This window comes from Nyctereutes procyonoides, unplaced genomic scaffold, assembly GCF_905146905.1.
Source record: "Nyctereutes procyonoides isolate TBG_1078 unplaced genomic scaffold, NYPRO_anot_genome, whole genome shotgun sequence".
Taxonomy (NCBI): Eukaryota; Metazoa; Chordata; class Mammalia; order Carnivora; family Canidae; genus Nyctereutes; species Nyctereutes procyonoides.
Genome location: NW_026575082.1, coordinates 7,810,204 through 7,827,871, shown reverse-complemented (window position 1 = coordinate 7,827,871; position 17,668 = coordinate 7,810,204). Strand labels below are relative to the sequence as shown.

Here is a 17,668-nt window from a genome sequence, read left to right as displayed (position 1 = left end):
CTCTCTCTGTATGACTATCATAAATAAATAATAAATAAATAAATAAATAAATAAATAAATAAATAAATAAATAAAAATAAAAAAATAAAAAAAACAAAGTCATACAAATGAACAAAGCAAGGATTCAACCTGAAGATCATCTTACTTCAAAGCTGGTTAATATTCAGTCCCCCGTATTATGTCAGATCAATTGTGCATATTATAACATACAAAAAGAGATGAAATCAAAATATAATTATTATTGTTATGAAATCCTTCCCCTAAAGAACTCAATTTAAAAATAACTGCATTCTTTTTGGAGAAATGAAAGAAATGGGAAGAAAATTCTAGGTTGTTTAAATTATGCAGTACATGCAGAATACTTCAATCAGGTGCATACAATTATAAAGAAAACAGTTGAGAGCTTTTAGAAAGTATTGGGGACAGATGGTTTGCTTTTAACTTACTTTACTAAGTTTCACACCTAAGTAGCATTTTTTTTTTCAGCCTTCCTTTCATCCTATACCTCCTTTGGATCAAATAAAATTACATGAAACATAACTACAACTTCTGTTTTATATAGGAATAAAATAATCAAAATACACAATAAAAATCCTAAAATATACATACTCTATAGTATTCTTAGCCCCAAATAATGAAAACCTGACTTACACCCACGTTCCCTCCAGCTCCCATAAATACTGACAAAATTATAAAGCTGTTTTTAATGTAAACATCTTGGTAAAATTTTACTATCATGAATTATTAATCCTGATATACCCATAAAAAATTAACTCCTGATTGACAGATTAATATGTTCTGATAAGTATATACCTAAAACTAAGATTCTTCCCAAAAATCTCATTGTTACTAACTTGTTTATGTGGTACTTGCTAAGACTTTTTCCCTTTATAACACATCTTAGGCTTCCATGTTAATTTTAAGATTCAGTGAGCCTCAGCAACATCACTTCTAAAATATGGGATGAGGGACACCTGGGTGGCTCAGCGGTTTAGCATCTGCCTTCAGCCCAGGGCATGATCTTGGAGTCCCAGGATCAAGTCCCACATTGAGCTCCCTGCATGGAGCCTGCTTCTCCCTCTCCCTGTGTCTCTGCCTCTCTCTATGTGTGAATAGAGAATATCCTTCTGATCTCATCTCCTACCACTATACTCAACTCATCCTGTTGCTGCCACATGGACCTCTGGTTGTTTTTCAAACATGGCGCTGACAGCTAAGTGCCTCTGCACTCTTTTCCTTCCCTGGCTAGAACGTTCTTCCCTTATCTATATGGCTGACTCCCACACTTAACTCAGTGTGCTGGTCAAATCTTGGTCAAAGCAGCGAGCCTTCTCTCTGACCATCGTATTTAAAGTAGCATCCCACCATGACTGTCTAACTCTGCCTTCTTATTTTGTTTCCTCATCATACCTATTGTTCCTACCTGCAGAAAATCTTTGTTCTCTGTCCTCTCCACCCCACAGAATGTACTCCTCGCAGAGTACATTCACTGCCATGTTATTTTTATGTAGTCATATTATAGATTTCTTTATAGGTCCTACCTTATCTTCTTGGAAAAACCTTCTCTACTCCAAAGTTTTAAGTAAACACTTTCATACAACACAAAGACTACTTTACTAAACATGGGCTATATAAAAAATTATACTTTTTCATTATAGCATCACTAATTTTTACCAATAAATCATTTGTCAGACCTAAAATCCAATTCCTTAATAACACTTACATGTCTAAGAAGTAATTCTAGAAGCCAGTTTAGAAGTTCCACTGATGAGTTTTTTCTTTGTTCCTTCAGTAACTTATTTAAAAAATGTATGATATCTATTAGCAGTTTCTCATCTTCAGTGCAAGCAGGAAGTACCTGTAAAAATCTATAATAAAAAAGACAATTATGGTTTCTAGCTCTTTACAGTAAGTGGTGTGCTGATAAATATTTAACAACCAGGTAAGCAGTAGAATGATTTCTTGCATTTGCCAATTTCCATAGTGTAAATATATCCCCATGGCTGACTGTAAGCCACCAACATAACACAGTTGTGGAGAGATGGCACAGCAGCACACCATTATATGGCATTTTTGTAATAAAGATATAATAGCTATACATAACCTCAAGAACATACAGATATTAGTAAAATGTTATAAAATACTCTGGAAGTGATGATATTTACATGATTACCTTCATTTTTCTCATAATTTATTTAAATTCTCTAAGTTTATTCAATTTCATTTTTAATAACAGCTATGTTTTAATAACTAACTTAGACAAATCCTGATATTCACCTGCCAGCTCTCTCACAAGGAAGTACTGGAGGATTCCAGCACACCACTGGAAAAGCCAGATTAGGTATCCGAATTGTGAAAGATACATTTTGAATTCACATCTTGGAAATTCATTTAACCTTACATTTTGAAAACCGCACACTTTATGTTTAATAGAAAGTTATGCATCTTAGACTAAATTCACATGAAGATTAAAATGTAAAACTGCTGGCAATAGCTACATGTCAGTCTTATTTGTTTCAAATGTAGCCATCTGCTACCAGTTAAACATGTTAAATTTACAAGCTAGAGCTTTCCCAACAACTACTAAAGGATCTCCACATGGCAATTTCATGAATTCAGGGTAAAAAGAAAAATGAGAAAATTTTCTTAAGAACAAACAAAAGTAAAAACAAGGCAGCCCCAGTGGCTCAGTGGTTTAGCGCCACCTGCAGCTCAGGGTGTGATCCTGGAGACTCGGGATCGAGTCCCATGTCGGGCTCCCTGCATGGAGCCTCCTCCTTCTGCCTGTGTCTCTGCGCCTCTCTCTCTCTCTGTGTGTCTCTCATGAATAAATAAATAAAATCTAAAAAAAAAAAAAGTGAAAACAAAATAAAACAGCCCACCGCAGGTATACCAAACCCATCAGCCACTCCACTGATGTCTGGACTCCTTTAAAATGTGGATAGGGAAAAAACATTCATTTTGTTCAGCCACATCATATCCTAATTATCTACTTTTGTGAGATAGCAAAATAAAATTTTCTATGATAATATAAAAACTGTATAATTCATTATTAATTCCAAAATGCAGGGATTAAGAAAATTTTTCTCTTTTACCATTATTACTTACTACACGTTAAAAAAATTCCAGTTTTCCACACTGAAAAAAAACTTTCTCTAATGATAGCAACATAAAGAATACATGCTCTTATCTTCAAAGATGTGGCGATAAACCCAAATACAATTCAATCCTGGTCTTTGAAACTGGCAGTCTTGAGCGTATATACTGACCTGTTTAGTGTGGTATGCCACGACAAGGACTTCAAGGTAACCCCACATGGGCCAGCGCCACCCTTTAAAGACAGTCTGTCATTCAGAAGATAAAAACTCATTCTTGTGACAGCAGCCCTCACTTCCCTGTGGGCTGCAGCCTCGACAATGGAATGGAGACAATCCTTCAGTCCACTAGCTGTATGTGTCATCTTCAGAGCGAGGGTGTCCTCTGTGGATAACTGCAATGTATCTGAAAATCTAAACAAAAAGAAACAAAGGAAGAGCAACAAAGCTATTTAAATAAAAGCTCACATTTATGTTTATTATAAACTCTAAAAAAATTCTATTTCATCCTCATTTTAAATCTGGGCCAAAAGAAAATCTGGTATATATCTGTCAATGTTAGAGTTTTTTACATTAGCATCCTAAGTGTTTGTATTGACATTTTCCTGCTTACAAAAATATAATTTTCATTTAAACAAGAAAGTGATGACAGATCAGAATATTCGGATATTCCAAAGTAATCTTCATCATCACCACAGTAATGAAAACAACATTTATACATATCCTTACTGAACTCTAATTCAGACTACATTCCTAGAGATTTATATCTATTAACTAACCAAATTTGGGGCACCTGGATGGCTTAGTTGATTGAGTGACTCTTGGTTTCAGCTCAGTTCATGATCTCAGAGTGGGGAAGACTGAGGCTCAGTGTCAGGCTCTGTGCTGGGTGTGGATTCTCTCTCTGCCTCTCCCTCTGTGCCTCCCCACCTCTCATCAGCCTCCCTTCCCCCAGCTCATGTGTGTGCACACATTCTCCCTCTCTCTCTGAAAAATAAATAAAAATTTAAAAAATAACAGCTAACCAAACTTCATACAATCTCTAAAACAACACAGAGCACATGCTTTTTAAATTTCCTTATGTGATGGTTCCTAAAAAGTAATGAACACATGTAATCTTTAAAACAAAGTAAAAATTGTAATCTTCAATGGAAAAACAAAATCAGATGATAAAAAGTAAAAAAGCCACTTGACCTAAAGAGAAAATAAAACCTAGCTAGCTACTTATAATTCACTAAATATGAACTCTTTTTCAATTAAACATAACAGCTTACTCTTGGATTTTAGATTCGGAATTCATTTGCTTCAACAGATTCTCACTCCCATGATACCAGGACAAGTTCCAAGCTATTCTCAGCATGTCTGAGACTGGTTTCAAGGCCAAACAATCAGTGGATAATGGCAAAACTATCGAGTAAGGACTCACAGCATGGTGGCCAACTATACGCACTGGTAGATGATACCTAAAGAAAATACATACAAGTAATTATGAACTTCAAAATTCTTAAACACTACTAAAACGGATGAGCTACAAATGAGGCCTAGTTCTATTCCTCACAAGAACATAGAGATCACTCTCACAGCCTCTATTTTGAACAGTTATCATGCTGTATATAGTATTTCATTTACTCTTTTGCCATCCTCTGAACTCCTAAAAACACTTTTTAAAGTCTTGCCTGAAGACTTCCTTAACCTGTGTTGTATTAGAGTTGTTAGCAGAGATGGCTAATGCCCCCTTCAAGTCAAGGCCTGTGGCGACAGTGAGCCACACATAAAAGGTTTCAGGTAGAACATGAATTATCTATCATTTGTTCAGTTACATGCATGGCACTGATACCTATTTTACAGATGATCAAAATGAGCCTTAAGGAGGCTAAATAAACTGCCTTAGGTTCACAGGAATCACTAAGTGTCAAAATCACAACTTAATATCGTCACTTGAGCACAGTTTATTGCATCATCAATAAATTCAACCACTATGTGTCACCACAAAGACCCAGAAATATTTTTAGATCTGAGAAGAGATACAACAGCAACAGCTCTTAAACCATTCCAAGTTAATTTAATAGTGTTTAACAGGACAGTAATGTCTAGCATGTTCAAATGTTAAAAAATAATTTTGCTAAAAAAAAAAACCTAAATCCCTAATTCACATATTGTGACTAATATTAGATAAATACAACTGGGTAAGATTTCTCAGGGGAACTTTACTGTGCTTTTTCATTTCTTGTGTCTCAATAAGCTAAGGAAGGGTTCTACATGTAAATCAGGCTGAATAGTTTTAAAAAAATACTTTTTAAAATTGAAATTTTCTACAAAAGTTATCAAGAATCCTTAGATAAATGGCTAACACGAGGTCTCAAGAGGGAAACAAAAGGTGATTCTTGGATGTTTCTTTGTGCTAGAACACAAGAAAATAGTAATAGACTCATGGCACCTTGACAAAAGGACACAGAGCCCACTTGAAAGGACTTGAACTGAACAACAACAACAAAAAAAAGGCAAGGCAATCAATGGGGATTTTTTAGTAAGTTAGAAAATGAACTGCACATTAAGACTAAAGAAAAAGAAGGAAAAAAGGAATAAAAAGCACAAGGCAATACATCACAACCAGTTTGAAAAACCACTATATGTCCACCAGATGGACGATTTTTAAAATGACAACATTACTATGAGTAAAGGAATAACAAAACCTTTCTTCTTCTCTACGGACAAATTTTATCTTGCGCTAATTCTGGCCCCGTCCCCAGGACAACCAATAGATATGGAATGTCAACAATATTACTAAGCTGTCTTTTTTGCTTATGGTAAAAATGACTCCCATATCTGGGAATAAATGGTAAATACACATCAGGAAGCCACAGTTCTGAGCAACCCTGAGTGCTGTGAATCTTGCAAGCGCCGTGTCTTGTGGGGTCCTGGAAACTATGCCTATGGCATAGTAAAGAAGATATTTCCTATCAGCACGTGAGTCTTCTAAGCCAAGACAGCTCCCAGCAACCTCACGTGCAATCTCATTCCAAGCAAGGCCTACTGCAAGCGCGACTTTGATTACTTACCCAAATCTAGAGACTATGAAGAGTAGGTGATATCTACAAACAAGGAAGTTCACTCTGAACAATATATTTAAAAGGAACTCTTACACACTATACCAGGAAACATGCATATGCTTGTTTACAGGGGTGGATACAGGAACAAAAACCCAGAATCAAACCAATACCTTTTGACTGGAGAACAAATAAATTGTGGTAAATAAATTCAACAACAGAATATTATATAGCCAGGAAAATGATTACAGTACATGTAATAAGATTTACCAAATTATGAAATGTTATTTTTAAATTAATCATAGTTTTATTAAGACATAATTTACTTATCTTTAGAATACAAAGATTTTTAGTTTACATATACAGCCTGATGAATTTTTCCATTTGGATTCATTTGTATGACCATCACTCAGAATAAAATACAGAACATTTCCATCCCTTCAGAAAATTTCTTTGTTCCCTTTTCTTGTCTATTACTTTTTTTTGCTCTCCTCCTAGAGGTACACTTGATCTTAGCCAAAAGGCCAAGAAGCGATTCTCCTAGAAGTAATTACTATTTTGGATATAATTGAAGAAATTAGATCATGTTACAGAATTATTTTTAATTTTCTTAGATGTGATCATGCATGGTACAGTGGTATACAGAAAAATGTCCTTAGTTTAAGGAGGTACATGCTACAATAATTAGGAGGTAAGTAAAATTATGTCTGAAACTTATTTTCAAACGCATCAGAGAAAAATTACATACAGATAAATAAATATACTGAGAGAAAGAGAGAAAAAGCAATTAAGCCCACGTGTTAACAACTGCTGAATCTAGGCTGGAGAGTTTCTGTACATCTGAACCACATTCAGATGGAAAGTTAGTAATGGGGACATGCGCTTACTGAGCTCACCACCGTGAGGAAACACTGAAGCACTACATGTCATGTGATTTAAATGCCAGATAAAAATTGTGAAACTTATAGATTTTGATTTCTCTTCCTGTAACATTTTCCCTTCAAAAAAAAAAATCAAAACAATAAATCATTTACCTTCTAAAAACTGAAACAGGCAAACTGAAGACTGATGGTGAAGAAGGTTTATTGGAAGGATTAACAGACCTATTTCATTAAAAAAAAAAACACACACATACACACACAAAAGGAAAGAAAAAAAATGAATAAATCATGGTTTTATCTAACAAATACAATTTGCTCCTTGACTGAATCTCCAAACAAGAGTTGCAATTGGCTCTATCATTTGTATAGTTACAACATGTTTCCTACCACCTAGATTTACTTCTAAAGAGTAAATTAGCGCTTAGGAAATTCATATAATAATGATTCATAGAATGTGGGCACTGTACTGGCAGGTGAATCTGTCCTCCTCCCACTCGATCCTGCTCAAGTGGAGTGCTAATCACATATTACCAACCTAAACAACTTCCCCAAATTTTCTAATAAACTATTAAAGAAAAAAAAAACATGATATTGAGAATATATACTAAAAAAGAGTATTAATGACAAAAACTGCTGCAATAACTTTTTAATTTTATGCTTAGTAATGTTCAAATTAAAAGTTCAGGGGACTTTTTGAGCCAATAGGCTTTTTGACTTAAATCAAAATGGAAAACATAGGCTTCATAATTCAGAAATTTCCATGCATTGCTCTAAGATTGCATCAGAAACCTTAATTAAAAGTAAAAAAGTTTTAAAATTCTTATAGCTCACCACATATCCATTCTCGATACTTCATCAAATAACAGAAGACAAAATAATGCTCCGACTTCAGTCACGACAGCACAATTTTCATGAAATATTAAGGAAACTAAGAAATAAAAAGAAGTATAACTTCATGAAATATCTTTACCTCTAGAAAAATGAACTTCAAATTTAAAATATCTTAACTCAAAGGGAAGAGATGTCATTCTCAGAAAACTGCAACATGAACCCACATACACTGACATATGTGGATCTAGAGGTTTGTTAAAACAGAGCTTCTGTTTCAGCAGGTTTGGGCTGGAGTCTGTGAATCCCACAGCCTGATGGTCCAGGAAACACACCTGCACATCCACTCACTAGATACTGTGTACTTTCAGTTTCTCAAAGAAGCAAACTAACGCAGCTTCTAGTAGGTTTGCCAAATCCTTTACTCCAACTAAAGTCCACTCATTCAGAGATCACCTTAGTTATCATCTGCCCTTTCCTATAAACATATAGTCATAGAACTCGGGTTTGACTTCAACACACTGTGATTGTGTTGGTGTTGTTTTAATTCGTGTATCTTATTTATTACAAGATAATGGAAAAAGAAACTGCTCTGAACTAACAAGACTAAAGCTAGCACCATCACATACTACTAGTGAAATGGCCTGATCAAATACTGCAGCATTAATAAGCCTTAGTTTCCACCTCTGCAGCACTCCCAATGCTATGACTTCTCAGTGCTCGACAACTATGAAATTCTAACCAAAAAGGTATTGTGGTGGTACCAATCACACAGGAATACTAGCATAATACAGAGTCAGTAAGTCCAGGAAAGCAGCAACAAGAAATTAATTTCAAAAGAAGTTAATTTTCCTAACTATAAGAAAAGGATAATAACAACCTAATTGATAAGTGACATGATTGAAAGTAGTAATGAACTAAAAAGAAACAGAAATACATGTAAGAATTTAATTTTTATAGACACTTTATATCAGTGGGGATAGGATGAACTACCACATTTCCAAATACATAATTATTGTAATATAATTGCCTACAATATGAAAAAAATAGATTTAGATACCTACCTTACACTATCAAAATCAATTCTACATAAAGATCTAAATTTTTTAAACACTATAAATGTGTTAAGAGAAAGAAGTCTTTTTAGAATTTTAAATTCAGAATTGGAGAAGGCCCTCCTTTTAGAGCATGATGAAAAGCTCAGTTGCTATAATAGAAAAGCTTTATATACTTCCATAAAATACTTAAGGCTAATGATAGGCAAAGAAAATCTTAACATAAAATCGAGCATATAAACTCTACAAGTCACTAAAAAGAAATTAAATGCAACAGAAAATAGGCAATTATAAGAAATTTGAATAAATACATGAAAAGATAATCACCTCCATTAAAATGTTTAAAAAATAGAAAATAATAGTGAGATATTATTTTTACCAATAATATTAAAGAAATTTTTTAAATGAGACTTATTCGGGGGCACCTGGGTGGCTCAGTCAGTTAAACATCTGCCTTCGGCTCAGGTCACAGACCTAGGGTCCTGGAATGGAGCCCCATGTGGGGGTTCCCTGCTCAGTGGGGAGTCTGCTTCTTCCTTTCTTCCCCTGCTTATGCACTCTCTCGGTATCTCTGTCTCTCTCCCTGTCTCTCAAATAAATAAATAAAATCTTGAATGAATGAATGAGTGAGTCATATTCAGTGTTAGCAAGGTTATGAGGAAAATAAGCATTTTAAAAAATCACTGTTGGGAATGATGCAGAGATGAACTGAACCATATCCTATAAAATTTCTTTGACCCAGCAATTCTAATTACAGAGTATGCACAAGATCATAAAACATGATTACTATTACCGTTAAAATTCTGAAAGAAATATTAATATGACAAACTGAAACTCTGAAACACTATGTAATAGTTTCTTGGTTTCTTGGTTTTGTGTTTTTTAAGAAAACAGATTCACATGTAATAACATGGAAAGATATTTAAAATACATTTTCAGTTGGAAAAAGCAACACCAACAAATATACAGCATAAAAAATACAACATGGGTGTAAAGAAAAGATCATTCCAAATGATTTTTGACAAAATATACCTAGTACATTCTTCTTTGGGGAAACTGAGAAAGAAAAGAAAATTTTAAAAACTGCTGATGTTTTACTTCATATCATTCCATACTGTTTGAATTTTTACAATAAGGATGTAGAAATTCTGTAATTATTTAAAACAAAAACAAATCAACATAGGTAAGAAAATTTGGGTTCTTTTCTTGCCTCCACCATTATCTGGTTATGACCTTGGCCAAGTCGATAAATCTCTCTAGATCTCAATTTCCTCACTGTAAGATGGCGTAGTGAGTTTTTTTTATATTATATTTTTATTTATATTATATTATATTTTTTATATTAAATTTATTTTTTTATTGGTGTTCAATTTGCCAACATAGAATAACACCCAGTGCTCATCCCATCAAGTGCCCCCCCTCAGTGACGATCACCCAGTCACCACCACCCCCCACCCACCTCCCCTTCTACCACCCCTAGTTCCTTTCCCAGAGTTAGGAGTCTCTCATGTTGTCTCCCTTTCTGGTATTTCCCACTCATTTTTTTCTCCTTTCCCCTTTATTCCCTTTCACTATATTTTATATTCCTCAAATGAATGAGACCATATAATGTTTGTCCTTCTCTGATTGACTTATTTCACTCAGCATAATACCCTCCAGTTCCATCCATGTCGAAGCAAATGTTGGGTATTTGTCATTTCTAATGGCTGAGGAATATTCCATTGTATACATAAACCACATCTTCTTTATCCAGTCATCTTTCGATGGACACCGAGGCTCCTTCCACAGTTTGGCTATTGTGGACATGACTGCTAGAAACATCGGGGTGCAGATGTCTTGGCGTTTCATTGCATCTGAATCTTTGGGGTAAATCCCCAACAGTGCAATTGCTGGGTCGTAGGACAGGTCTATTTTTTAACTCTCTGAGGGACCTCCACACAGTTTTCCAGAGTGGCTGCACCAGTTCACATTCCCACCAACAGTGCAAGAGGGTTCCCCCTTTCTCCACATCCTCTCCAACATTTGTGGTTTCCTGCCTTGTTAATTTTCCCCATTCTCACTGGTGTTAGTTTTTTTTTGTTTTGTTTTTTTTGTTTTTTTTTTTTTTTTTTTTAGGAGTTCAGCCTTTTATTGAGCAGCTTATAAAAGTTTAGTCAAAGAGACCAAAGCCCATGTCATCATCAGACTCCTCAGATTCTTCTTTCTTGGCTTCCACTTTTTTCTCCTCAGCTGGGGCAGCAGCGGTGGAAGGAGCAGGACCTCCTGCTGGCGCAGCGCCAGCTGCTGGCACAGGTCCACCAGCTCCTACATTGCAGATGAGGCTCCCAATGTTCACGTTGGCCAGGGCCTTTGCAAACAAACCCGGCCAGAAAGGCTCAACATTCACACCCGCTGCTTTAATGAGGGCATTGATCTTATCCTCCGTGACCGTCACCTCATCGTCGTGCAGGATGAGGGCCGAGTAGATGCAGGTGAGCTCCGAGACGGAGGCCATGGCGAGGGTGCGTGCAGAGCATGGTGCTATTCGCCAGCTGAAGTGAGGGCCTCACCCCAATGCGGCCTTGGCTTCCTCGGAAGGACCGAGCACCTTAGCGGCAGCTGAGGAAAGGAGCTGGTGTGAGGTAGTTTTAAGTTAAGTTCTCACCATGCAATTCTGTCATGGGTTGGATTCTGTCATGATATAAGATTTATAATTAAAAGCAGTGTTATCGTGCAGCCCAGGTGGCTCAGCAGTTTAGTGCCGCCTTCAGCCCAGGGCCTGATCCCGGAGACCCGGGACCGAGTCCCATGTCAGGCTCCCTGCATGGAGCCTGCTTCTCCCTCTGCCTGTGTCTCTGCCTCTCTCTCTCTCTCTGTGTCTCTCATGAATAAATAAATAAAATCTTTAAAAATAAATAAATAAAAGAAGTGTATCTGGTAGATTATTTAGTTATTATTCCCCTGTGGTCTACTCTCCATGCTGTAGATAGAATAATCTTTCTGAAACAGATACCCCCTCAGTTTAAGGATCTTAAATGACTTCTCAGTGCTGTTTCCTGGGATCTACCAGACCCTGCATGAACTGCTCTCCATGTGTCACCTCATCATCTTCCTCTCACCCCAGAAGGCCCCAAAATCCCGTCATTCCTAACCAACCACCATTTCAAAGATACATTCTCTCTCAACATAACCATGGCTCCATCCAGAAAGCAACCCTCTCTCACTGAACTCCTATTCATTTCTGAAGTTCCAGCTTGGATCCAAATGTCCTGGAAGCATTCTCTCATGTTTTCTCACCACCCAATCTGTTCAGGAACACTTCCCTCTGGCACCAGGAATTCCACTATTATAGAGAGTTTTATGCTGTATTGTGTATTTGTCAAAGTCTCCAACTATACTGTCAGCTTCAAGATGTCATTTACCAAACTGATCGGTGTATCCCAAGGGCCTAGCACATAGCATGTACTCAATAAACATTTGCTGAGGAATGAATTTCCTAGCTGAGTACTTGATTTAAAAAAACTAATTTTGCTGTGGTGCCTGGGTGACTCAGTCAGTTAAGTAACTGACTCTTGATATCGGCTCTGATCATGATCTCAGGGTTGTGGGATAGAGCCCTGAGTGGGGCTCTGGGCTCAGCAGGAAGTTTGCTCAAGAGTCTCTCTCTCTCCCTCTGACCTGCCCCCACCTCACTCTTGCACATGCATGCACTCTAAAATAAGTAAATCTTAAAAAAAAAAAAAAAAAAAAAAACACTAACTTTACCCTGAAACTAAATCCATTAATAAAAAATGTTATAATTCACTTTCAGACTCATTGAAATAGTTCTCACAAACATCAACAAAATAGAAAAATTGTTAATACTAACAGGGTACATATGATGCTGCCTTAGAAAGTACCTTTGAATCTAGTAATATGCTCATGAATGCTTGAATAATTTAAATCAAAATAAGAAATAACTTAAAATTATAAAAATAAAAAATAAAAATAAAAAATTATAAAAATAAGAATTTAAAAAAAAAGAAAAGGCAAACTAGGGACTAACTTCTGAATGAGGTTATTAGGAAGATAATTAACAGGACTAAAGAAAACGTAAGATCCACAGGTACTACTCTTCTAGATCAATCTATTAAAAACTGTAAAAATGTTATACACTATTCAAGATGTACAAGCCTGGACACACTGAGTCTGTTTAGAACTTCACCTGGTTTGGACTTGTATCAATGCTTATATTAAATACACTGTCCTCTTCACTTAGCAAGCAGAAGACATAGGAAGAAAATGCTAAAATAAAATTACTATATTCTAATCTATATTCTAATAATATTTTGAACATAAATCTCACTTAAGATAATTAACAAGGTTAAGCATATTGAGAATTTGATCAAGATGCATATTGTAGGATTATTTAATAGTAGTGGCCTAAATCTCTAAGAAAGAAAATAGCACAAAATGTTACCAAGCTCTCTACTGAGAACAGTCAGAAGGAAGAAAAAGAGAAAAAAACTACATGGAATTTTTCTACATAAACACATTAGTAAGCTACAACCAAATTGAAATGGGTTTAAAAAAAAAATCACACTTTATAATAAACTAATGCTCAGTCATTCAGGATGGTCTAGCTCCCACTCCACATAAAAAGGGTGTACCCTCCTACTATCAGTCTGATGACATACTCAGACACCATGCCAGAGGTCAGGATGCAAAGACACAAGCCAACTAAGACTGCGGAAATGGATTTGGAAGAGTAGGCAGCAATGGCAGTGGCTGCAGCCTGCTCTCTTCATAGATAATAATAGGTAATTGAGCACCAAATGAAAGCCACATCAACTGTGCAAAGAACAGAATGATCATCCTTTCTCAGCTCTGAGGCCTCCTCAGTAACAGGATTACAAGGTAATTTCCACAAAAGAAACATTATCCGTTGTAATGGATATTTTTAGCAGCATAGTCACTAAAAAACTTTGTTATTCTGTTAGTCAAATGGAAAGTAAATGTTACCTACAGTTAAAGCATAACCCTTAAAGCTGACTTATTATTATTAGCAGAATTTTATTCACCTCTGAATAACAGGGTCAAAAGAGAAGCCTGCTGTGAGAGGGCCATGCGCATGACCGGGTCCGCACAAAGAACTTTCCTGAAGAGTGTGAGGCTTGGCAGAATCAAACATTCTATGAGCTGGCCAGGAGGGAAAACACAGTTATTGTACAATCATCAATTCTAAGGGGAAACAAAATAAACTATAATAGTAACTTTTTCTAAATGTTATGGTTTTTTATCAAAATTGTCTAAAACAAAAATGCAAATTAAGAATTATTTTCCGCTGAAAATAAGCTTTGTATATACTTCTGCTTACATATCCTAAAAAAATCTAAGATTGGTTTTCCTTTAGAGAGACCCTACTCTTAGAAATAAAAAAAATAAACAATGTACTTGGTATTAATCAGGTTTTAATCTCCAAGCACTTACCTAAATTCAGCTGAATTCAGTTTCAGATCTGATTAATAAAAATACCAGTCTGTAAAAATGTCTAGGTACACTATTAATCTTACCTCACCATCCTGACCTACACATTCATTTAGATACTCAATTATCGTGTCAACTAAGTGTAACTTTTTCACCACAGCATGCATTTTAATATCTGTTGACAAAAAAAAAAAAAACACAAAAAACAGAAGTCACTTAAAGAATATTTTCTGAAGTTTTAAAATTTCAGAGCAGGTATTCACAACTCAAAAAGTTTTAAGTAGTTACATCCGGTGTTGAAATTAGAGAAGAAACTTTAAACTTTTACTTTATACACATCTAAACTATAGGAAAACTTTTAAGTAACAAGCACATCTTAATTATTTCTACAATGTAAAACATAAAAGCTATTTAAAAAAGAATAATTAAATCAACTGGTTCAGACCCTGAAAACTACTAAAATTTTAAGTATATAAATGAATCCTTTTATTTGTACATAAGTTATTTTCTTTATATTGTTTCATCGACAATTCTTTCCTTTTCAAATCCATCACCTCAAAATGTCTAAAATTCTCTACAAGTAATGTTAATAGCTTGCAACGTGGTCATTTTTCTATTAACAGAAACTCAGATCTCAGGGGCAGCTGGTTGGCTCAGGTAGTAGAGCATGTGACTCTTGATCTTGGCGTTGTAAGTTTGAGCCACACACTGAGTGCTGAGCTTACACACATACATACATGCATACATAAATACATACATTAAAAAAAGTTTAGATTTCTAACCTCAAAACTGTCAATAGCAAATATGAGAGTAAAGGATTATAACATACTCTATATTTTCTGAAAAGTATGAACTTTTAAAGTAAGCATATATGTGTGACTGTGTGTGTGTGTGTGTGTGTGTGTTTATTCACCGTTACGGATTGTTTATGTTCCCCCAAAATTCATATGGGGAAACCTAATCTCCAGTGAGATCAGGAGGTGGAGCCCTTAAGAAGCGATTAGGCCACGATGGTAGAGCCCTGAAGAATGGGATTAGTGTCCTTATAAAAGAGGCCTCAGGCAGCCTTGGTAGCCCAGTGGTGTAGCACTGCCTTCAGTCCAGGGCCTGATCCTGGAGACCCCGGATCAAGTCCCGCATTCGGGCTCCCTGCATGGAGCCTGCTTCTCCCTCTGCCTGTGTATCTGCCTCTCTTTCTCTCTCTGTGTGTCTCTCATGAATAAATAAATAAAATCTTTAAAAAAAAAAAAAAGAGGCCTCTTCTCCCTATAAGAATACACAGAAAAGATGGCTATCTATGAACCAAGAAGCAGGAAGCAGGCTCTCACTCGACACTGAATCTGTGGGCACCTTGATCTTGGACTTCTAGCCTCCAGAACCGTAAGAAGTAAATTTCTGTTGTTTATAAGCTATACAGTCTGGGGTATTCTAGTAGTGCCACCCAAATATAGTAAGACATATGTGCATACATACACACACACACACACACACACACACACACACTAGAGATATTACTAGCAATAACATCTCTAGGTGCTTATAGACCAGTCACAAGTATTTAATATCTCACAATTTTCTTAACTTATTCTCTCCTATAACTCTCCCTACACACACACACACACACACACACACACACACACACAATGGAAAACATACCAATACACATACTGATACTAAATTAGTAGCTATTATTAGAACTACCTTTGGTAGCCAGTTAAAAAAAAAAAGTTTCCACTACCTGCCAACAAGTGTACACCAAAATTACAAGCTTTATTTTTGTCATGTTAACAATAATAGAAGAATACTCCCTAAAAGCGTTTTATGATCTTCTTAACAAAGCTATCCACATTTTCTAGAGCCTTATTTTCTGAGTCTGTATCATTATTAAAGCCACAAATATGTTGGATATGCTTTTTCACATTACTCTTCTTATTTCAGATTCCACTAATGTCACACAGGAACATTAAGTACATCCCATGTTCCAAGTTAGAATCTTTTCATGTAAGTGCAAAATTATCATTTCTCTCAAACATTAAAGATAAGTTACATAAAGCACACATGGGGAAAAATAAAAAAACTAATCCAAGGAATGGAAGCCTATGTAATAACAACACTACAAATAAAGTTAACAATCTATTTTACTAGTTGTTGCTTTTTAAATAAACCTTTAAAAAAAAATACATGGTCAGAATGCACTATTTTTATTTTATCTACCCACAAAGTAGTGTTTGATTTATGTACCCAAAACATGTACCCATGTTATGTACCCATAACAAAACATGTATTATGTAAATTAAGAAAGAACATCCAATTCACTGTTAGAATTCTATCAATATTCTAGATAATTCTATCAAATGATATTCTACAGGTTAAATAATGGTAATCTCGGCCAAGAGGGGTCAGCAAACTTTTTCTGAAAAGAACTAGATAGAAAATACAGCAGATTTGGCTGGTAAAAATTGCCTTTGTCACATATTCTTTATGTTTCTTTTTTTAAATAATTATTTTAAAATGTTAAAACCAGGGCACCTGGGTAGCTCAGTTAATTGGCTAAGCATCTGCCTTTGGCTCAGGTCATGATCCCAGGATCTGGGAATAGAGCCCTGCATCTGTCTGTATGCTCAGTGGGGAGTCTGCTTCTCCCTCTCTCTCTGCCCCGCCACCCCACGTGTACTCTTCCTCTCTCAAATAAATAAATAAAAAGTCTTAAAAAAAAATAAAAATGTTAAAACCATTCTAAAGGGCCACGAAAAACAAAACAAACCAGGCTATAGCCTGTATCTGGCCCCTAAAACTGCAGTTTGCAACCCTCAATACCACTGTATATAGCTATCTAAAATTCAATTATCAGCAGTACAGCAATCATTTTCCTTAAGAGACATTACCTTGCATAATCACAGCTAACTGTTCTGCGGCTGACTTTCTCAAAACAAGATCAATATCATCTGAGGTAAAGATTTTATAAACCTTTTCAACAGTCTCCAACTGAAAACCAGAAAGAAAAAAAAAAGGAATTGTTTTCATCTATTTCCAATTGTCCAATAAAATTTTATGATTCATACCATACAAAAGCTCCAAAGCCCACTTACTTAAGTGATATATTTACATGCAAATTTACAGCAATGATGTACTATATCAGGGAAAACTTAGAATCTAAAACAAAAAGCCATCATATCAAATAAGCCTTTCTTTTTAAGGTACATTTTTGCCAGAAAGTCATTCATAACCCATTAGCACCTTAAGAACTTCACAGAAAACATCTAAGCCATATAACATCTCTGCAGGTAGTAATTTGAGAATAGAGACCCTAGAAGTGT

General features: G+C 35.6%; 2 protein-coding genes across 5 annotated transcripts in view; both read right to left on the bottom strand.

The window, feature by feature from the left end:
* LOC129514595 (rotatin) overlaps nucleotides 1–17,668 on the bottom strand; it is a 144,807-nt gene that overhangs the window by 82,309 nt on the left and 44,830 nt on the right. For all 4 annotated transcript variants that reach the window (XM_055333317.1, XM_055333320.1, XM_055333318.1 and 1 more), the window contains 8 exons: nucleotides 17,237–17,336; nucleotides 14,438–14,526; nucleotides 13,946–14,063; nucleotides 7,855–7,951; nucleotides 7,177–7,245; nucleotides 4,370–4,558; nucleotides 3,270–3,509; nucleotides 1,724–1,868 (listed from right to left, as the gene is read on the bottom strand). In XM_055333317.1, coding sequence (XP_055189292.1) covers nucleotides 1,724–1,868; nucleotides 3,270–3,509; nucleotides 4,370–4,558; nucleotides 7,177–7,245; nucleotides 7,855–7,951; nucleotides 13,946–14,063; nucleotides 14,438–14,526; nucleotides 17,237–17,336 — 1,047 coding nt within the window. The remainder of the gene's footprint in view (nucleotides 1–1,723; nucleotides 1,869–3,269; nucleotides 3,510–4,369; nucleotides 4,559–7,176; nucleotides 7,246–7,854; nucleotides 7,952–13,945; nucleotides 14,064–14,437; nucleotides 14,527–17,236; nucleotides 17,337–17,668) is intronic.
* Nucleotides 10,997–11,415, bottom strand: LOC129514596 (60S acidic ribosomal protein P1-like). Its single transcript, XM_055333321.1, has one exon. The coding sequence runs from the start codon at nucleotides 11,398–11,400 to the stop codon at nucleotides 11,056–11,058; it is 345 nt and encodes a 114-aa protein (XP_055189296.1). The 5' UTR covers nucleotides 11,401–11,415; the 3' UTR covers nucleotides 10,997–11,055.

What these genes read in the sequence shown, in the direction of transcription:
- LOC129514596 (XM_055333321.1), bottom strand. Translation starts at nt 11,400, where the DNA reads ATGGCCTCCGTCTCGGAGCTCACCTGCATCTACTCGGCCCTCATCCTG.